We start from the raw sequence: 22785 nt of genomic DNA on the forward strand, positions 1-22785 counted from the left end.
ATGAATACAATAATACAAATATATTTATTTGTATTGGATCTTTTCTTGGTGAAAGGGTAACAAAAAAAAAAAAAACACGAGAAAGACTAAGCTAAATCACTATGCAGAATTTGCAATAGGTTCCCTGGTGGTTGAAGCCAAGACTAATCGTCAATGTTTCCAACAGCACCTTGTTTTTGCCAAAGTGTCCGCGATCCTATTAGCTTCTCTAGGAGCCAGAGAAAACCAGATAGAAATACCACTTCGCATATTTATGTCAAACACGTTTGCAAGAAGACGAGATTCACTAAGATTCCACTGATTGACAAGCGTATATGCCTCCATGATCTAACGCCAATAAGAGACCACATCATATCGCTCACACTTCAGATCGAACTATCGAAGCACATTCACACCCGACACCTTCCCAGCGCTGCCAACTACCCAACGACCTTCGTCGTCCCACATCACACAACCAGAATCAAAGAAGACACTCCCATCACAATTCACCTTATAGAAACCATGTTCTGGCCGAACCCACTGATAAGTAACCAGCTCCCCAGAGTGGTGGAGTGTAGAATAAGTACATCCATCTGAATTTTAAATTTAAAATTTTATAATTTTAAAATTTTAAATTATTTGAATAAGTATGTATCCCAGATATACGAGTTAAAATTTTTAGAAAAAATATAAGTAGACAATAAAAATACTAAACAATGTGAACAATAGATATATCGGATGTTTATTTTATTTTTTTGGTGACTGAATGTTCATTTCATTAGGTGTACGGATGGTTATCTATTAATATATAATGATTAACTAGCCACACAGTGAATTCACACACTATTTAGCACTGTTAAATGATGGCTGAGAGAGTGACAACTGTCCTAGGTAGTTTTGTTTTTTTCCTCCTCATAATAGGAGATATTGGTAGCATTTGATTGACTGTTAACACATCACACGGATTGCCTTTCGTTGATCAGTCAAATGCTTTGATTTCAAATACTAAGCAAAACTCATTAGCGGGAATTTTCCCGAAAAAATTTTCGAATGCGTTTTAAACTTTTACTCTTCTTCAAATGAAATTTCGAATTTATCAATTCTCTCTCTCCCTCTCTCTCTTTCCTCAATTTGTTTCTCTCTCAATTCAATCTCATACACATGATTGATCGATGGTGAGGAATCGGCGCCACAGATAGTGATGCGAAGCGCGACGGCGACGCGCACAAAGTATGTTGCAGGGACAACCCAATCCCCACTGTTCTGAATCGGACAGCTTTGCTCAGGAAAGGCCAAGTCGTACCGCGGCTCACTCCACCCGCAAATATATTGAAGTTTCTCTGCTCAATGTTTTCCAATAATCTTTTTATGTTTCTGGTGTGTAGCAGTGTAGGTATGGCGAGTTAAAGATTTTGGATGTGCGGTGTAATCTATAATGTAAGTTACTATTTTTGAGTAGCACAACTTAAGTTTCAAAGGCAAAACACAGCTACTAATACTACCAATTTAGACTCTGTCCAACTATTTACTTCTAGCCTAAAATTATTTCGTTGTTATAAGTTTTTCCCAATCTTTTCTTTTCCTCAATCTTGCACTGTAATACTGGAGCAATAGTATACTGGAGGCCACCGATGCTGCTAAATCCACCGCCGGAGAAAAAAGTCATTGCAAAGAGGGGAGAGAAAAAATTGGAAGAAGAAAAATAGAGAGGAAGACCCAAAGCAGAAAACGTGGGAGAGGAGGAGCCCTTCAGCTACCATACACCGCCGCTTCACCGTCATCACCGCCGGAAAGGACCATAGCCACCGTGCCCTTAACCTGGTCTTGCTTTGCCCCCCTTATCTGTTCTGCCTCTTCCATGGAATTTATTTTGATAAATTTATTTTTTAAATTGCTATTTTGCTATTTTCTCTTTCTTCTCTTCCCTTGCCATTAAAAATCATGAGACAGAAGTGCAAGTATGAATTTAAGGTATTTTTCTTTCGTGCAATTTCTGTTTTATAACAGTGATAACAAATATGGTGACCAAAAGCATATATCATAATATTCACTTCTAGAGCTCATACATTTTCTTAATTATTCATCCAAAAACGTGTTTTGAGATCCATCTTTTAAAGATCTTATTCTTGAGAATCAATGATAGTACTATTAACATTGAGAATCTCTAAGCTGTCTTCTGATCAAATGATAATGGTATATGGATAAATTTTAGTTTGTTCAAATCTGCATTGTATAATCCTAAATTATTTCTGGCAAAATACACTATTTTTGCCAACTAAATTTATTTGAAGCATACTATTTTATATTTGCATTTTGGTCTCTGGTCATTATGTTATTTAATCTATACTTATTTTGGTTTATATGTTTGGTATGTGATACTGACAGAGATGTTTATATCCCAAATTTCTCCTCTCTTGCAGATTCCATGATGCAAATGCCGTGTCACTAGCATTTAGTGTTCTTGAGAAGCTTATTGAGCTTTTAGGGAGAAAAAGTAGCCTCATTGAAATAGGTTCTAAACTTCACACGGTATAGTACTACTACATAAGCTAAAAATTCCCTTCAGTATAGAAGAAACTTTTGTATCATCAATTTAACATTTTTGCTCTGGAATATATCTTCTGTCTTTTTTGTCAATGAATCGGTCTCATGTTCTTATTTTGCAGATCCATGCCATGTTTGATTTGGGTTATCTGTGGAGATTTCATCTACGACAAAGTCATAAATTTGGTTACAGTACATTTTATGTAGAGGACTGAAACTGAACTATTTTTAATTATGCTATTGAATAATTATCTGTTAGACCAATCTTTGTTGAATCTCCATTTGAATATATTTTGAACTTTGATCTGAACTTAATAGCTTGATCTTTTTGCTTAGCATACTGAATATTTGCCACCATATTCTTCTTTAAGAGTGGGTTAGTGCAAGTTGTTACCTTTTTGTTTATGGGATCAAAATTTATATCTTTTGTTTGATACTAATTATATCTAGATGAAAGGTCAATTTGTAGTTTATTACTTTACTTTCTTTGACAAAATGAAAAGTCACAAGAAAATTATATATTTGAAGTTTGGTTTCTGATCTTACTTTTCTTGAAAGACTAATTTGTAGTTTATTTTACTATTTTAATTAATTTCCAAAATTTTTATTTAAATTTTTTGTAAAAGTTATTTGTTTATCTGATCATTTGTTACAAATGAATGTGCCTTCAAGAATTAGCACGTAAGAGGGAGAGAGAATTTTTTAAGCATTTTAAAACATGAATATGTGAATTATGAAGTACTTCAGTATATCAGTGCTTTTTTTTTGTTTTAATTGGATACCTTTTTGGCTTTACTATGTTTATTGATATGCTATTCATTTCGAATTGGATGATGATGCTAATGGGTCATTTAACAATCCATCTTAGTTCTCTTTCTCTTTAATGTTTTTTTTTTATTGCATTATGTGTTGCTCATTGAGTAGAGGAAGATGGTCAGTATTTATTATGTGCTTTCTGCATAAAGCATATGGTTTTCTCTTGGTTTTAAAATTTCTTTCTTAGCACGTATATCTGATTTTTTATTTTTTTATTTCTAACAAGTTCTTTATGTCTGCTGTCATAATATTTTAGTCTGGAAGTCATTTTTAAAATTCCATTCATTCTTATGATTGGGAATATCACAATGAGCAGCACTGAAGCATTAAAAGCAGAATTATGTGAAAAGGCATTAATAATAACTCATTATTATCGTAATTTGCAATGGTCAGCATTAAACTTTTAATTAAGGTGAGGAGATAGATTTGCTGATAGATAAATGTCTTATACGATGATCTTTTCCTTTTTAAAGCATTTTATGGTGGCATTAACACTCTTTAAATTGACATTTGTTATTTAAGTTTGATGTTTTTTCATTCCTTTAACAATTGATAAATAATAGATGAGACTATTGGATAGCAAAACCAATCTTTGGTCTAACTTTTAATTTCCGGCATTAACACTCTTTAAATTGACATTTGTCATTTAAATTTGATATTTTTCCATTCCTTTAACAATTCATAAATAATAGAAGGGACTATTGGACATCAAGACCAATCATTGGTCTAACTTTTAATTTCTAACATTAAATGTTTCATAAATATATTAATTCATTAATATAACTTAACCATCTGTAATTTATTGTTCAATCTTATTTGGTAACAAAGGATAAAGAGAGCGGCGGTGTTCTATTGTTCTAATAATTCCACCATTTTTTTTTGAACGGAAGAGCTCAACACAACAAGTGGAGCATAGGAAAAACGAAGAAGACACAACTAGTAAAAGTACATTATAAAAACTAAATGATCCCCACTGTCATCTTCGGCATTGCCATCAACAACAGAAGGGATCCACACCTATCCACTCCTTATAGTGCATGGAGGACTGGTAGATGATATCTTCAACCCCTTTTCCTTTATTCTGAAAAATCCACATATTCCTTTCCAGCCAAATATTCCAGATAATGGTACAGAAACATACCATCCACCTCTTGCGCTCCTGTTTACTAGTTGATACCTCAGTCCAACTTTGAAAATGCTCCTTTAGCGTTCCCGGGCATGACCATGGCCTCCCAGCAAAACTTAGTCATGCACACCACACCTGCCATGAAAATCCACAACTAAGAAACAAGTGGTATCCAGATTCAATACTTTCATTACACAGCACACAGACAACATCCTCCTGGTTAACCACTCCTAGTCGACTCAGCCTTTCTTTCGTATTAACCCTTCTAGTCAAGACAAACCATATGAACAATTCAACTCTAGGTGGGACTAAGTCCTTCCAAACTATTCTAGTAAAACTGTATCTCGCTATATCCTCTGGAAGCATTTCCACCTGCATAACCTGCACAAAGGAATTAGTAGAAAATACATCTTGTTTATCAAATTTTCACACAACTCTGTCCTCTCTCCCATATACTAAATTAACCAGTCTTAAAGTTTCATGCAACTGGTTGACTAAGTCCAACTCCCATTGGAATAGCTCTCGCCTCCATTGGAAGTTCCATCTCCACTCTAACCCGTCCCAAAACCCACAGTCCCATGACAGATCCTCTTTGGTTTGAAACTGAGAAGAGTCTTGGAAAGAGATCTTTCAGGGTCCCATCACGCAACCATACATCCTCCCAGAATCGAGTTCCTCTCCCGTCGCCAATCTCCATAGACAGTCCATTGATCATTTTCTGTTTTAGTCGTTGATCCTTGAACTGTAGCTGGCATATATCTTTCCATGGCCCCCCGGATAGGTAGCACCTGGGATGACAACATCACATTGGGGTTGAGGTTGTTACAAGAGCATACTACCTTCTTCCATAAGGGGCAATCCTCCTTCGAAAACCGCCACCACCATTTAAAGAGCAGGGCTGTGTTACGCACCATGGCATCACCAACACCTAACCCTCCTAGCTTTTTGGGGGTCTGAACCACCTCCCATCTAACCATTGCCATACCAAGCCTACCATCCTCTTTACTCCATAGGAATCTTCTCTGTAAGGAAATCAGTTTTTCTGCAACAGCCTTTGGCATTTTATACAAACTCAAATAATAGACTGGCAGACTATTCAAAACAGATTTAATCAGCACCAGTTTACCAGCTTTATTTAGAATCTTGGCCTTCCAAATGCTCAACTTCTGCTCCACCTTGTCTATAATGGGCTTCCAAATCCTTATCTTGACCGTCATAGAAGAATTGTTTTATTTTTTGCTTAGTAGATAGTCGACATAACGACATTGTTTAATTCCATGAATTAATTCTAATTGCTTAAATTTATTATTTGCTTTAATTTCTTTCTTCTTTTGGTTTTAATTATTTGTTATGTGATCATAATTGATGTGATTTAGTGTTTCAGTGTTATCATGTTTGTGTATATGCAAAATGGGATGAAAATTTGTGTTCATCAGTGATGTTTTTACTGGACTGAGTGAAAAAAAAAAAGAAAAACAATTAAGCTCTTTCATTTCCTTTTTTGCAGCTTCGATACTTCTATAAGCAGCCACCACTATGTGGAAACTTAGTCCATAGTGTGCATAATTTAATTATAAGATTTTCTTCCTAAAATTTGTTTGGTAATGTGTTATGTTTGGTTCTTTCTATGCTATATATGTTTTGGCAAGATGTTATTTTTCACTTTTTTTCTTAAATAAAATAATCTCCCTCCTTCTTGATTTGTGCTTTATGCATTGTCTCGATTCAAGATTGAATTCCAAATCTAAATGCATATAGTATAGATTATATTAATTTTTTGTGAGTGTGTTTATTGGTACTTTGATTTCTTTTGTCCTTTGTTAGTAAAATCAAAATTAGCCTTCTAATATAATTTTTTATGGAGACAATATGTCATCACTTTATGGTTGGTTGGTTGGTCTATTTCAATCTATGCCAAATTAATAATCATAGACCTATAAATATAATTTAACTCATCTTTTTGTCTTTTTGTTCTCTTGAGTTTATTTTTCTTTTTTCATGATTGTTTTTATGAATAGATGGAGTGTTATTGGTAGAGTATGAGTACTGCAAATGTAGTTGAGTGTGATACTATGGTTTATTTATAGGTTGAAGTTTATTTCTTAGTAAAGTACCTTGCTTTAGTTAGGGCTTTTTGTTCTATTGTAAAATCATTTCTAAGCTTCACTCTCTGTCATGTTTTTTTGAAGCTGCAGTTACAATTGGTTTAGACAATTCTTAGGCCTATGTTATGGAACTTCACGAAACTACTTGGATTTTTAGGCTGAAAATAGAGAAAACAAATGCTTATTCCACAGGCTGTTATTTTTTTCTCATGAAGTTTTCTCTTATATTAAGATAAATTCCTCTTCTATTTATGTTGTGTTTATGTTAAACAAACTTGCCGCAAAAAATGCCACCATGTATCTGTGAATTTTCAGGTTCATATGTTTTCTACAGAGAATGGAGTATGTGTTGCATGGAGTCATTGCTTTGAGAATAATGACTGCTGGTGGTATACTCTCAGGAGTGTATCTAGCATCACATGTTTTACAGATTAAGAAGCAAGGTGATTCTGCTGATTTAATTGTCACACTTCAAACTATGACAAGATAATTGTTTTAAGTAGAATTATGTAATTCCTTTTTTCGTTAAACAAAATTTTGGCCATTGTCTTAAAGCATGATTTTTTTTTAATTTTCAATTTCTGTAGAATTTATTTTTCTTTTGGCTTAAAAATATTTTAAGAGTTTAGCTAAAAAGTGTATTAAGGGTAGTTGTTAAATTTACAAGTCCTAAAACTTAATTTTATTTTAATAAATGTATTACAAACTTCAAGTCTACAAAATTGTCCACAAAGATTATTTTTTCTGTCACCACCTTAACATTTAATAGAAACAAATTAATTGTGAGATCAAAATCATTCTTCTTGAGTTGTTTTTGTATCAAAATTTGAATAAATATGATCAATTACATGAACTATATACAAATTTTATGAAATCTAGAAAATTTATTAAATATTTTTTGTTTTGTGGTTAACTTCAATAAGCAGGTTAAACCCTAGAATTTGAAGCTTCTTGAGTTTGAAATTTGATCTTAGCAAGCTTAAACTCTAACCATTATGACTGGAGTTACTCCAGTAGCACTATAAGTCTTTTTTTAAAGGTGGTTATTAAGGTGTTGATGTCCAAGAAGTAAATACATTATCTTTTTTATACAATGTTGCTAATTAAATAAGGTGGTTATTATTTTGACAATCTAAAAGTTTCTCCAATAATTTCTGTGATACTGAAATGGATGCTGAAATGGTTGCTCATACTGGAGGTTACCATTGCAAGAGTGCGAGGTGGGACGTGGTTGTTCCTTCAGGTGTTGGTTCCTGATAATGCAGTTGCCCGTACTCTCACTACATTTTTGTAGAAAAAGCATTTTAGTTTTCATGCCATTTCATATTTTTGTAATAGTTTGTTAGCAGTTTTATTTTGATTTGCATTGGTTCAACATTTGTTGTAATCGTCTGAATCTATTGGAAAAGATTATCCCAATAAAGATTGGTAGCATTTGATTTTACTCATCCATGGTACAAGAGTTTGGATATTCTTTTTATATAAACTTTGCTAAAAGAGTAATTAAAGGTCTTGATTATAGTTATACATATTCTTATTTCTTCTAATATGGTGAATCGCAATTTCTTGGATATTTTGAATTTCACTATGAATGACAACTAAACTGCTTCTATTTACTAAGAGAAACATTTTATTTTAGACTAATAAGAATTTACAAATGGTAGTTAATTTGTTTTAAATCTTAAAAAAGATTCTTCTCTTTTCACAATTTTGTGAGCTTCTTCAATGGAGATTGTTGGTAAGCTTCCTCATGGGTTTTGGTAGTTTTTTTTTTATGTTAGCAGAAAATGTTAATATATATATTCAGCTCATTCTATCTAAAATTGTGCAATTGAGATTGAAAAAAGTTGTCCAAAATAAATAATACTTTTATTAGAAAGTTAAAATAATATTGGTGGAGTTGATTATATTGATAATTTGAAATGAATTTAAGTTCAATTTTTTTTAATGTTATGATTTTACGATTTGATTGGTATTATCTTAACAACATTGAATTTTTCAAAAGAGAAAATAAAAATAGAAGATTCATCGGATTTGAGGTTTAATTTAAAGTACGATGATTATATTGATTATTTTTTGTGAAAATTGTGAATCAAATATGTATTTATTTTTTGTTTAATTACTCTATTGGTCCTTATAGTTTCGCAAAATTTTTAATTAGGTTCCTATACATTTTTTCCTTTTAATTGAGTTCTTGCATCAAATTTTATTTTTAATTGGGTTCCTATACTTTTTTTTCTTTTATTTGGGTCCCTCCACCAATTTTTTTTTAATTGGGTCCCTATATAATTAAACTAATTACTTAAGAGGGACCTAATTGAAAAAAAAATTGGTGCAGGGACCCAATTAAAAGAAAAAAAAGTATATGGACCTAATTAAAAATTTCGCAAAACTATAGAGCCAACAAAGTAATTAAACCTTTATTTTTTAAATACTTAATTGATCTTTGTCCTTATTTTTTAAATGCTGAATGATATATGTTTAAATTGGTTTAATTACTCTATTAGTCTCTATAGTTTTGCGAAATTTTCAATTAGGTCCCTATACTTTTTTTACTTTTAATTGGGTCCCTCCACCAAATTTTTTTTTAATTGAGTCCCTACACCTTTTTTTCCTTTTATTTGAGTTCCTGCACCAATTTTTTTTTTTTTTTAGTTAGGTCCCTATATAATGAAGCCAATTACTACTAAGACGACCTAATTGAAAAAAAATTTGGTGCATGGACTCAATTAAAAGGAAAAAATATATAGAGACCTAATTGAAAATTTTGCAAAACTATAGGAACCAACAAAGTAATTAAACCGTTTAAATTTGACATATAACATCTATATTTGTTTTGAGACCGCCTTAACAATTAATATAAATAAATTAATTATGGGATCAAAATCAATCTTCTTTAATTGTTTTAGTATCAAAATTTGAATAATTATAATAAATTACAAGAACTAATTTTGAATTTTATAAGAACCAAAAAATTTATTTAATATTTTCTGCATTTTGAATAACTTAAATAAGTATGTTAAATCATATAATTTAAAAATTTTTTAATTTAAAATTTAATCTTAGCAAGTTTAAATTTCTGTAGGTCAATATGGGATTATAAAGGCAAGTAGGTTGGAAGTAAAATTTAGTTATAAAAATAATTATCTCACTTTTGTAAATCTTAATAAAGAGTTTTTGTGAATTATTATTATTATTTTTTTCTTTGGTATTTAAACGGTTTTTGTGAATTATTTTGATCAAGGATGAGAAGTATGTCTTAGAGGACAACACTCACATACAAATTCAAAATGTTCATGATAAACAGCAAGCACAAACATAAATAACTTATTTAATAGCTTATATAAAGAGATTTAGCACTTTTTTATACTCTTACTTTTATTTGAGGATAATTAAACTTTACTTTATAACTCAATTCTTGGGAATTTAGAAACTTATCTACTTGAAAAAAAATTATATATATCAAAATGGTTAAATTCCTGATTGTTTCTTAGAAAAATAATTATGATACATATAAGTTTTAATTAAACGAAGATAACTTTTTTTTGTTTAACATAAGCTATTGGTGCAAGTTTGTGGTGTGTTATTTGAGGTTAATTGAACTTAACTATAGTATCCAATTATTAGAATTTGAACATTTTCGTAAATAACATATAACTCTACAATAATTTAATGCATTTTTGGTTGAAAGAGTTTATCATTATATACTTAATTAGAAATTTAAATAGATAATAGATTTAATTAAATAAATACATAACACTAATTAAATAAGGTACCAAAAATATATTATTATATGTTTTATACAATTTACCTATATTGAATGAACAGTTACAAGTAGGATTTTAGAATTAAATGTACATTGCAAATTATTATATTTAAAATATAAAATAATTATGAAACTATATTTCCTCAATTTTATAAATATTTTAAATTGAATTATTTTTTTGTAAGAAAGTTTAAGTTTGTCTATAATCATATACAAAAATTTGAAATTTTGTTAGATTATATACAAAAATAATGATCTTTTGCTTAAAGTTGTGAACCCTAACAAATTGAATAATTAGTTTGTAAGTCAAAATAAGGTGAATTTAAATAATAATATTTTTTAAAATATATTATTCTTTTAGTAAGAAGTTATTAGTTTAGCATGTATTATTTATTTAAAATTAGAAGTGATATAAAATAAATTTGTTTTAGTGAAGTAATAATGTTAATATACATATATAATATGTTTTTCATATATAAGTAAAATTTGCTAATATGAACTCGAAAAGAAAAATTATTTAAACTATCAAATATAGAGGATGGAACATGTTTTTTCCTATATAATAGGTCGAACATTCTTTTAATCTTTCTAAATGACTGTGTCAATTTTTATCATCTTCCTATCTTTTATATTTCTTTTGTTTATTGTGTTTCCTTTATTGTTTACACTATTTTTGGAACCTTGCATTTTTAATTAGAAGGAAGTAGATAGTAGATAGTACAATACAACTAAAATATTCAATGGCTCTTTTCTTTGTGTGTTCTCTTTAATTTCACACCTTATTTATATTATGTCTTATTATTCGGTGTTAAAATCGGTCAAAAGACCATTATATATGTTACATACAATATTAGTATTCAATCCAATATTTTAAGCAAAGCAGTTACACCATCTAAACACTACTATTACTCGCGCGTATGCGCGGGGGCTTCTGCTAGTTCTAATATTAAGATTTAAGTGGATAATTTAAAAGTGTAATGTGTTTTTATTTGATTAGTAATTGTTTATGTTATTCAAAAAAGTTATTGTTATCTAACATAACTTAAATTTTTATATGACCATATCCCAGTCGGTTTATATACAACTACGTAGTTGTACATATTCTGGGTGCAACCATGTTTCTTTTTTTTTAAACTGTCATATTCAGGGTACACAGTCTATTTCGGGTGTAACTGTGTTTGTTTTAAACGGTCATATCCGGGATACAAAGTCTCTGGTTTGTGTATAAATGGTTTTTTTTTTTGGTCTGTGTACCGGGATGTGTAATAGGATAGTTAAAATCTAAATTTATCTACACATTACACGTTTCAATAAATATTATATTTTATTAATTTAAATAAAAAAAGCCTAAGTTTTTTTCAAAGTGGCACTTAGGAAAATAATGTAACTAGTATACTTTAATTATTCCGAAACTATGTCTTTTTTTTAATGTTAAATAATGAATATAATAAACAGTTTCCTATGTTTATCAGTTTCTATTTGCATTATGAAAAATACATTAGCTTTATAAACTTGATATGAGAAAAGTTAAAGATGCAAAATAGAAAACTTTGTAAACTACAGAAGCTAGTACACTTGAAGTTAATTGTTCATAAAATAGAGTATAAGATCTGAGTTATATATGTATAAGTAAGTATTCAGAATCGAGCATATACTTAAAACATATATACCACCTAGGTCACTAAGGGGATGTTTGCAAGTCAGAATTTTCCAGGGGAAAGGAGGGGGAGAAGGGCTTTTATTGTTAAGTGAAGTGCCCTTTTTATTGTTCAAAGCATTCCTATTTCCCTTCAAAACTCCAACTTGCACACATAACCCCCAAGGTGAATATTCATGCAGAATCATACCTTGATTCATTGCTTTAACGTGGCAATATTCATCCAAGAGCCACTTGGACCATATGCTATTGGATCATAGCTGAACAGGGATGCACTGAACAGAAACCAATGACAAGCCACCATGTGTAAGCTTATAGCCACAAAAAGAAAAACATGTTCATGTTACTCTAGGAGTAGTACAAGTTTGGAAATAGCTTTCATTAAAGTAACCATGGCAGGTACCAGATGAAATCAGGTGGCAATCAATTTGATCAATTGATATCACAATAATAAGATGAGGAAATTGCAAATAATAATTTGAAAGAAACTGAAAACTTGCCAAGTTTATGACTTAGGAGTAGCTAAAACCTTTTCAGCTTTCAATTTCTACTGCAGTTGCTACAAGTACCTTCTAGTTTTAAGGTTTCTCCAGAAAAACTGCTACTTTAATTCTGCAGACAACTTGACTATGTTACTTTCAGTTGATATATGTGACTACTGGTAATATCCACTAATTATTTCTCTTGCAGGGTTTTCCTACTCCAGAACTAAACTACCACCCCAAGGTTGTTCACTGATAAGACATAACCTTTCAACCATTAACTAGGACTCAGCATGTAACAAGTTGTGTGTGTATGTGCGTAGGACACAGCAGTGATCATTTAATTTGCAACACATGATAGCGAGACATGCATCAACATGTAACAGATATCATAATTGGATATGCAGAAATTAAAGTTTAAGGAAACCAATGAAATATTCGCATATCACGTGAATCCATGATAGCCGCAGGACTCTCAGCATGAACCTTTCTGCAAATACAGATATATGAGGCTCACAGGTGACCTGAATTGGAAGAGTGCAAAACTCCACAAGTCTATGGAAGTGTTGTCTCATCCACATTAGAAAAGCCAGCCCTGTCCAGAGCTGCAGAGCAAGAGAAAGGTGGCAAGCAACAATATCATCTGGAGAATCTGGAAGCATCATGTATATGCCTCCTACTCAGCCCTGGAAAATGCAGGGGAAGCATTACTAATATCTCAAATGATATTGTTTCTACTTCCAACATATGGAGTTAAAAGAGACAAATAAGTATTGCACATGTCTCATTTTCTTTTGTAAGACTTTAGAAAGCCTAATTGAGGAGGTCCAAAATTCATGCAAAACAATCTATCAAACTCACTTTGTATGAAAAAGAAAACATACAATAATATGTCCCATAAAGCATACCATTCATTGAGATTGCTAAATAAAAATCTTTAAAGATAATACTTAATTTAAAATTCAGAATGGTGTAATGGTTGCAGAACAAAAATTAAGATTGTAAGTGAAAAAATTGACAAGAATTACTTATTCATGAAGTTTAGCATATACATTCACATTAAACTACACCCCTAAGTAATAAAACATAAATGTAGGACATACTTCATCTTGCTTGTTACAGTTGAATGAGGCTAAGAACAAACTGTCATGAAACTCACTGAAAAAGAAGTATAAAGTTGGATTAGAAAGTTTGTGTCATCTGAAAGGAAGACTGTTTTCGGAAGAAATCAAATTTTTTAGCTCCACTAAATGTTCATCATTTGATATGTGGAGCGAAAGACGGAGATTTGTCATCAATGCTTCTTGTTCCCAACTTAAGGGTCCCGATGCATGTAACGCCTCTATTGTACAACGATACGCATCCAATTCTAACCTATGGATTTCTGCTGCCAATTCTTCTTGTGTAGGAGGTGAACGATTTCCTTCGTCATATTCCCTCTGGCAAACAGATTCAGCATCACTAAATGGACTATCCACATCTTCAAAAGGGCCTGCAGGTACAGGAAACTGCAATTTATAGGAATTCCTGCTTGTGATACTACAACTACCAACAGAGCATGTAATGCTATCAGCATCATTTGATTCAATGTTTTCTCCAAATGAACAACCAACAGCTCCAGTTAGTTTCCTCCGCTCAATGTCCATATCATACATCCCAATTTTTTTGTTTACAAAAGCAGGTAAACATTCTTCAATGATCACATCTCTTGGAATGCCAACACCATGTACCTTTTTGAGAGGTGTGGATGGATTTCTAACCCTTACTCTGTGACATCTGTCTTCATTCTCAATTGCTCTAAACTTCGGGGGAGGCTCAGCGTATGCCTCAACTTGTGAATGGCTCCTTCGTTTCAATGTTTTGAAAGAAACAAGGCGGGAGTCGAAAAAGCCCATATCTTTCTTTTCAGAGTGATAATCATTTGAAGCTGACAATTTTGTCTTTGTATTTGTCTTCTGAATTTGGGAACTAGAAATTAAACTCTGTCTTGGAATGAGTGTATTATCACGTTTTCCTTTCCTGCAGCTGGCAGAACCCTGTAGAGAAAGAAGGAAAGATAATTATTTAACCATAAAACAAGATAGAGAATTCAGAAACAATGTTAGAAAGTAAAACTCAACAGCTAACTAACACGAAAGGAAAATAGGGGAACCAAGAAACTGGCAACCTTGAAATAACAAGTTAAACAATCTAACGAAATAGCCAGTTCTCTAAAATTGGATTAGTTACTTTCTATCAAACAGAATATACTGAATAAATGCAACTTCAAAAGCCCACCAAAGTCGAAAACCAACCACATATATACAGCATATGATGCTTGGCAATTGCTAAAGAAGGACAACCAAAACAAGAGATCCATAAGTGAAAATACATGTACCTTTCCAACCAAAATCCACTTGTCATCTTGCCAAGATTGTCTCACCCGGATTTCAAATTTGTTCACTAGAAATTCCATAGAAGATCCAAGAAGCCTGACCGAAACATACTTGTTCCCCCAATCCTTCAAAACTGTAGCCATCTTCCAGGAATAGTTCCGGAAGACCTCAACAACATCACCTGGATTCCAATTCTCTGCTAGTTCAAGCTCAGGCGGACATGGCCTTATCGCCTTCCTAGATACTCGCTCCACAATCGCGCCACTAGCAGCACCGTGATATCCATCGTACCTAACAGTGTAACTGTGGCCATTCCCACATATGATCTCAGCACAGAGCCAGGAGCCAGAAGGCACCTCAGCTTTGCTCAACACTTCCACCTTAGTTCCTTTCTTGAATCTCATAATTGCTACTATATTGCTGAAAAATTCAAACCTGAACAGCTGTTGAGAAGCAAGGAAACATCTATAAACTTTTTTGCATATTCTCAGCTATTTAGGCAAAAAAATAATGAGAAGAATAATAAAAGAAACACATTGTCAACATGTAGAAGCCATATACTGATAATGATCTTAGCAATAATAAATGTATCTAATAAGCTTACCGAAGAGAAACCAGATTTTACAGGTAACAAAAATTACAAAACATTACTTTGAAACTCTTGAATTGAATTAATTTAGATCTTGACTTGTAAGACCAGGAAAAAACAAAAATTAGAGGCAATCATAAAGCATAATATTCTTTTACACAAAAATACGTTAAATACCCCAACTTCTAGCAAGTAATAATGTTCAAAGTATAAAACGAATATACAACAGCAAAATTTCAAAATAAAAACGCCGATACAGACACATACCAATCAGTGACGACAAAGTGCTATTGATCATAACAATAACGAACGCAATTAAACAAATTCATCACTTTTCTTCAAATGCTGAACACGATCGACTGTGCTTCACGCCACTGATTCGCTGAGTTTCAAGGTTCTTTCTTTTGTTTTAGCTTTTTTTAATATTTTCTCTTTTTTTTAATAAAAATTTTTGTTTGCTTTTTTGTATGGATTATATTCATTATGTGAAATGAATAGTACAAGGAGAAAAATAGAATAATAAAAAATCAAGCTCATTATTACTAAATCAGGTAATAACAGAAACAGAGAGAAGAATTCTGACTCTGTTTCTTCCCAAATTTCTCAGAATCCAAGCCAAAAAGACAAAAAGAAGCAACACCAACAGAAACATTGAAATTAGAAGCTCATTGACAAAATTACAGAAAATAAATAAACAAACATTAAAAAATGAAAATAAAAAAGAATAATGGAAAGTGAATTAGTATAGATTATGAGATTGAAAGGGAGGGAGCTGGAAAATCGTGAGAAGGAGGAGAAGAAGAAGAAGAAGAAAATTCACTGACCTCGTTGTTGTTGTTGTTCCGATTCAGAAGACGATCTTTCCGTCTCTCTGATTTTTCACTCTCTTCCTTCTCTTTGTTGTTGTGATTGCGGTTGTTGTAGCAATTTTTATTTTTCCCCTTTTGTTTTTATTTGAGTAATTATTTATTATTATATCATATATAATCATATTCCTTGTGTGTGTTGTCTCTTGCTAATTTTGTTTAAATTGAAATTTGAAATTAAATTAAAAAAAGAAGAAGCATAATTTACAAAGGTGAATTATCTTTGCGGAGCTGCCAACTGCCCAAGAATAGCTTGTTGAGGTGGGAAATAACAAATAACTGTTGCATCATTCTTATATTATTAATTTGTAAACATTCCTTGTTCCTTCTGTCTCTTCTTTTTCTTGCTTCTGTATTGCTTCAAAAATGGACATATGCATAAACTTGCTTAATCTAAAGGGAAAAAAGAAGAAAATATTTAGAATAATTACCAAATAAGTCTCTGAAATTTGTAAAGGTTTAATTATTTCGTTATTTTCTATAATTTTATTAAATTTATCATTAGATCTTTATATTTTTTTAAATGAATTTTTACATTATTTTTAATTTTATTATTAGGTTCGTTTTAGTATAAAAAATATTAGAATTAATTAAATATTTATTTTTAAATTAAAGGTATTTATAATTAAAAGAAAAATGCTATAGACTATCAAGATTTATTATTTTTTGTCATCAATTAGTTATCAACTCAATATTTTTAGTCTAATTTTTTTAATCTAATAATCTAACAACATACTTTATCCCATACTTTTAAATATTGATGATTAATTGATGTCAAAAAATAATAAATTTTGATGCAATTTAGCATTCTCCTAATTAAAAATCTAAATAGATCTTTGACTATATATATTTTAAAAGAAATATTCTATTAATTTTAACGTTTTTGACATAAAAATGACCTTATTATAAAATTAAAAACAGTATAAAAATCCAATTGATAAAAAAATATAGAATTTTAATTAAAAATTTAATAAAATTATAAAATAAAATAATTAAACTATTTTTAAAATCGAATACTTTATCACTTTTAAATTTTAAAATACACAAAACAGTATCAATATTTATCTTTGTTAGAGAATACAATCTTTTTTCAATTAAATCTAAAAAGTAAAATACAAAACAATCTCTAAACAATTTAGAAGGCTTTAAAATAGTCTCCGAAAATCTTTTTTAAAATTTTCAAAAGTAATTTTAATTAAGCATATCAAATTAAAGGAAAAATGTGTTATCTAATATAAATTAGGGTAAAGTATTAAATTGGTCCCTTATATTTGGATCTAATCCTGTTTTGATCCCTAAGATTTAAAGTGTCCTATTTGAATCTAAAAAATTTTCGTTTAACTTCAATGTAGTCCTGTCAAGAAATCAATGTTAAATAATTAACGTCACCATTCCACCAAACTTTAATGTCCTTCCCTGAAGAAGAGGTAAAAACTCGAGAGACATAGGATCAGCAGCGAATGTATCACCGCGAGTCACTGGCCTTGGTTCAAGTATATGAAAAACATTTTTAAAAATTTGCTTTTCGCGAGAAAATTTGCCGGTGGCAACAAAGACAACACCATCGTCACTTCTATCACAGAGAATTCCTCTCGGCAACGAAGACTTTGGTTATATAAGTTTTCTATATTTGAAAATTGAGTTCCTTTAATTATTTAACATTGATTTTACGGCAGGATTACATTAAAGCTAAATGAAATTTTTTTAAATTTAAATAGGACACTTTAAATTTAGGGACTAAAATAGAATTAAATCCAAATATAGGAGACTAATTTAATATTTTACTCTAAAATTTAATATTAAAAACTATTTTGTATATTTTTAAATTTAAAAAATTAAAGTATCTAATATTAAAACCGTCAGCAGACTTGAGTAATTACTCAAATATTCAAATTATTTTTTCTAAAGAGTAACAACGTTATTTTTTATAATCTATTTAAGTTATATAATAAAAACTAGTTCTATTGAAAAACTTGAAGATTATCTTTTGCTTTCTATTTCTGAGAGTTTAAAAGTAGCCTGTAATAGAGCTAAATAAATGATTACTAATTTAACGATACCCAGATAATTAAAAACTTATCTTTTGTTTCATTACAACTGTTTTATTTTATTTTATTTATTTTAAAATATTTATTCTAATTATAATGTTTAGGTATTATTAATTTTATTTATTTATCGTTTAAAATTTAAATTATATATAATGAAGACAGTATATAATTTAATATTGAGAATAAAATTATAGTATTAATTAAACTTAGATTTATTTAAGCAATTTTTTTGTTTTTCATGTGTTTTTTGTTCAACTTATTTAAGCCATTAAAAAAACTTAGATATATTATTTGGAGACAATAGAAAATTAATTCAAAATAATCTAAAGTTATGCTTTTTTTGTAATTATTGCTAGAATAGTTAAGCAGTATTAAATGTAATAAATATATAATTATAAATATTATTGTTCATACCTGTTTTGTGGGTTATCTGAAACTGTAGGTCGATTTCGGACGAGATCTTCTGTACTGATCGGAGATGACGTGTCCGGCTGGTGGGTGGCGGCCGGAGCTGTCGTGTCCGACTTGTTGGACAGGCTGCGCTGCTGATCCTTTGTCACCGGAGGGTAGTGGTACCTGCAAGGGACTCCGATGCTTAAGTTAGCAAGGGTATTAAGCAGGTTTTTAGTAGAATCAGAGTATGAGTTATACCTAGGTGCTCCAGTGTATTTATAATGGTGTAGAGTGACCTTCTTTAGATAAGATAAGTTAGTTATCTTATCTTATCTTATCTTTGAGTGAGGTCATCTTATCTTCAAGGGAACCGCCCTTATCTCTATAGGCTTGGGCTGCCTTTGGATTTGGGTCGTGTTCCTCCCTTTGGACCCTTTTTTGGGCTTTCTTGGTGATTTGGCCGAGCTCTTTGAGAAGAGGTCGGATAGTGCGACCTGAAGAGGTCGGTTGCTTTGTCGCTAAACATCCCGGGTCGGACAACTCGACCCAGGGTATGAACAGTGCCCCTGCTCGAGCTTTCTTTCTTTTGAGGTCGAGTCTTAGTTTTGAGACTTCGATCATTCTCTGATGAAGCCGAATTCGAGCATTTTGTCGACTTCCTCTTTGTAGTGTCTTCTTTTGAATACGAAACGTTTTCTTTTCGTTTCTTCTAAAAGCGCGCGCTTTGTATTAACACTCTGGTCTTGGGAATGTGTGAGGGTTTAATACCCTCATTAATTGAATTTTAATGCTCTGTTTCTCTAGCCTCTTTATTTTGAATTTTTCACTCAGGAAAACGGTTTCTCTTCTCTGTTTCTTTACTGTAACTTCCCTTTTCTTTCTCACTTTCTGTTTTCGCTTGAAATTTGCATTTTTGAGTTTCTCCCTGCGACGTTGCTTGGTGATTGTTAGTGCTTTCCTTGCTTTGAAAGGCGATTCCAGATTCTATCTTCCGTCTTCGACTTCTTTGAAGCTTTCCCCTTTTTCCAGGTTGGTTCTACTTTCTGCTTCTTTACTTCTTTTGTCGCTTTGCCTTCGTTCTTTGGTAAAGTTTTGATTTTTCGTTTGAATGCATGCTGGAAAGTTTGAACCTTTTCGCGTCGTTATGCCCAATTGTTGCTGTGATGCATGTTTCTGGCATTTCTCCTGATGATTGAGATTTTTTAGGGCTTCGCATGTTTTGCTGCCTTTTTATTTGATTTTGTAGCTTTCTGGGGTAATGGCTTCATTTGATTCTTTTGAAAAAAGGTTACATCTTTGATGTCCTCCGCTTGGCGTGTTTTGTTGTTTGCTTTCTGATTGAACTACTATTTTTGTTGCTCTTTTGATGACTTTGTTTTGACTTTATCTCTTTCTTCTCGGGATGTTGCCTTTTGGAAAAGGGCTTTTTTTTCTGAGAGTTTTGTTGGGATGTTAGTCTTTGTAGATTTTTTCTAAGTCCTTACTCTGTCACTGCCTCCAAAGGATCCCCCTGGACCTTGCCTTGGGGTTTTCCTTTTACTTGTTTGTATGCTTGAGTCATGCTCTGCTATGAGTTGATTTTGACTTTGCCCGAGATGTTTTGGTTGGTAATCTATTTTCTTCTTTTTTGCTGTAGGACTAGTTGACCTCATGTCTTCTCGCAAAAATATTGTTGAGACATATTCCCAAGTCCCTGAGGGCATGGCTGATTGGGTGAATTCTATGGTTCTTCTGTGTGTTTCGTAGGTTGACTCTGAGTTTTGTCAGCAGCTTAGGCAATTTCATAGGATTTGTAGTAATGGTAGTGATGAAAAGAATTATGAGCTTGTATCTTCCAACTCTAAAGAAAGGGTTTGTTTTTCTACCCGAATTGTTGGAGAACGCCCATTTTTCTATGCATACGATTTCTTTTTTAGTCAGATGAATATTACTCTTCCGTTTATCCCCCTTTGAAACCAACCTATTGTGGTCTTGTAATGTAGCTCCATCCCAGCTTCATCCCAACTCCTGGAGTTTTATAAAAAATTTTCAGTTGCTGTGTCATGAACTAGGTATCCCTGCTTCGCAATCCCTCTTCTTTTATCTCTTTGTTTTGACAAAGCCTGGGGTGGTTAAGAAGAAGGCCGCCTGGGTTTCTTTCCGAGCTTCCCAGGGGAAGAAGGTTTTTTCCATGTTTGATGAATCTTTTCATGACTTTAAGAATTACTTTTTCAGGGTCCGAGCTGTTGAGGGAGCTCGGCCCTTTTTTCTGGATGAGAATGACGAGCCTGCCTTTCCTTTAGAATGGCAAAAGAATGTAATGGTGTCTAAATATACGTGGAAGATGTTAGATGAGGCTAAGCGAGCCTTTGTGACTGTGTTAGAAGAAAACTGGGGGCAGCCTCCCCATCTTGATACAAAGAAATTCTTAGGAAATCCCTTTCTTCTCCGAGCTGAGCTGGGTAGTGGTCGATTTCTCTTTTGTGCTTTTGCTTATTTTGTCGAGTTTATTTCTTTTTCTCTTCTTGATTCATAACTTGGTTTTTCGCTGTGATGTTTGTTTGCAGAGATGATTAAAAATAAAGAATCTATGAAGGCCTTTAAAAAGGAGAGGAAAGCTACTGCAGTTCAGAACATCTCGGCCAAGATGGCCGGGGAGGGGTCTTCTCAGGTTCAGTCGAAGCCATCTGTACCGAGCTCTCCTGGACCGAGGAGGATGATTCCTACTCCTTGGGTTTATTTGGTTGATCCTCCACAGGCTTCTGTCGTTACCTCTGGCGCTCCTCCACCGAAAAAGCAGAAAACTGCTGAGCCCTTTAACCTTGATGCCCCTGATTTTGATGCTGTTGAGTTTGTGGACCAGCAAATTGGTCCTTATGGCACCATCCCTACTGACGATGTTTCTCTCCTTCGCCATTTGGACTTTATTACTCAGAGCAGCGTCAAAATGGCACACATGGGGCGGCTTTATATCAGACTGCTCAGGATCTTCCCATTCATGCTACAAAGGCTTTTATGGAGGAGGCTAAGTTGGAGTTCGACCGGATGAAGGGCTTGAAGGAAGAACTTGAGGTGAGGGTGACCAAGTTGGAGAAAGAGTTGGAGGGTGAAAAGGCTAGTTCTATTGCCTTGGCGACTTCTGCAAAGTTGGCTGAAGACACGGCGTTGAAGCACAATGAGAGTTATGTCACGACCTATAGGGAGATGATGCATCTCAGGGATGATTTAGAGTCTGTCTGAGCTGATTATGCTGAGCTCCAGAGTCACCTTGTAGGTAGTGTAACTGCTGCTTATGAGAACCTGAAGAAGCAGGTCCGGGTTCTTGCACCCGAGCTCGACCTTACTCTCTTCAGCTTGGATAACATCGTAAAGGACGGTAAAATTGTCCCTGATGACCCTGATGATGATGATGTCAACCCTCCTTCAGTGCCTGCCACCAAAGCTTCTGTTGTGCCAACTTCTTCAGCTCCTTCATCTGAGGCTGGTCATCCCGAGTCAGAACCTGATTGTCAAATCTTGAACCGGGATGATGGGACCGTGGATGCGGTGCCTCTTCAGACTCGTCCTCCTTCACCCCGTGTTGATGCTGTTGAGAAGCCTTCGGATCCTCAATGATTTTTTTGGATGTTTGTGTGGATAGCTCGGCTTGTAGGCTTTTGAACTTTATGTTTTGTAAATGGTGGTTCTGACTTTTTGCTACTTTCTTAGTTGCTTGTTTAGCAACTTTATTTTGAAAAACAAAGTAGTTTACAAGCTCTTGGGGTTGATTTTGGTAGCCTCTTGAGTTTGTTATTATTATAACTTGTGTTTTTCGTAACATATATGTCTGCACCTGTCTTGGTACCTTTTTAGGTTTTTTGGGAGTATTGGAATTTTGTTGTCCAACCTCTTTGGATTGCCTTTGTATTTCATACTTGTGCTTTGATTCCTTTGAGGTTGTGGATGTTTGGATCCACCTTGTATGTCGGCTTCCTCACTTTGGCCTGAGGTTATTTCTAGTAATCCATTTTGTTTGGACCTTGTTCAGGTCTCTGTTAGGAATTTCTTTTATAACGTGAAG

General features: G+C 32.6%; 1 protein-coding gene across 11 annotated transcripts; it reads right to left on the reverse strand.

Moving 5' to 3' along the window:
• Nucleotides 1-436: 436 nt before the first annotated feature.
• Nucleotides 437-16568, reverse strand: LOC107623006 (Plant Tudor-like RNA-binding protein). 11 transcript variants are annotated; one of them, XR_015905234.1, is made up of 7 exons: nt 16264-16568; nt 14853-15293; nt 14206-14511; nt 13850-13967; nt 13000-13161; nt 12184-12268; nt 437-572 (listed from the first exon to the last, which is right to left on the reverse strand). XR_015905234.1 is itself a non-coding variant. In XM_016325113.3 (5 exons), exons 2-5 carry the CDS (start codon nt 15252-15254, stop codon nt 13156-13158), a joined length of 1125 nt encoding a protein of 374 aa, XP_016180599.1. In that variant the 5' UTR covers nt 15255-15293; nt 16264-16568; the 3' UTR covers nt 11867-13155. The 11 variants fall into 11 exon arrangements, 5 of the variants coding, with proteins under 5 accessions (XP_016180599.1, XP_016180600.1, XP_088361232.1 ...); XR_015905230.1 differs by lacking the exon at nt 437-572 and adding exons at nt 4093-4600; nt 13579-13633 and having other exon boundaries at nt 12962-13161; nt 13850-14511; XR_015905235.1 differs by lacking the exon at nt 437-572 and adding an exon at nt 4484-4600.
• Between the last annotated feature and the right edge of the window lie 6217 nt (nt 16569-22785).

Source organism: Arachis ipaensis, chromosome B10, assembly GCF_059453495.1.
Source record: "Arachis ipaensis isolate K30076 ecotype BB chromosome B10, ASM5945349v1, whole genome shotgun sequence".
Taxonomy (NCBI): domain Eukaryota; kingdom Viridiplantae; phylum Streptophyta; class Magnoliopsida; order Fabales; family Fabaceae; genus Arachis; species Arachis ipaensis.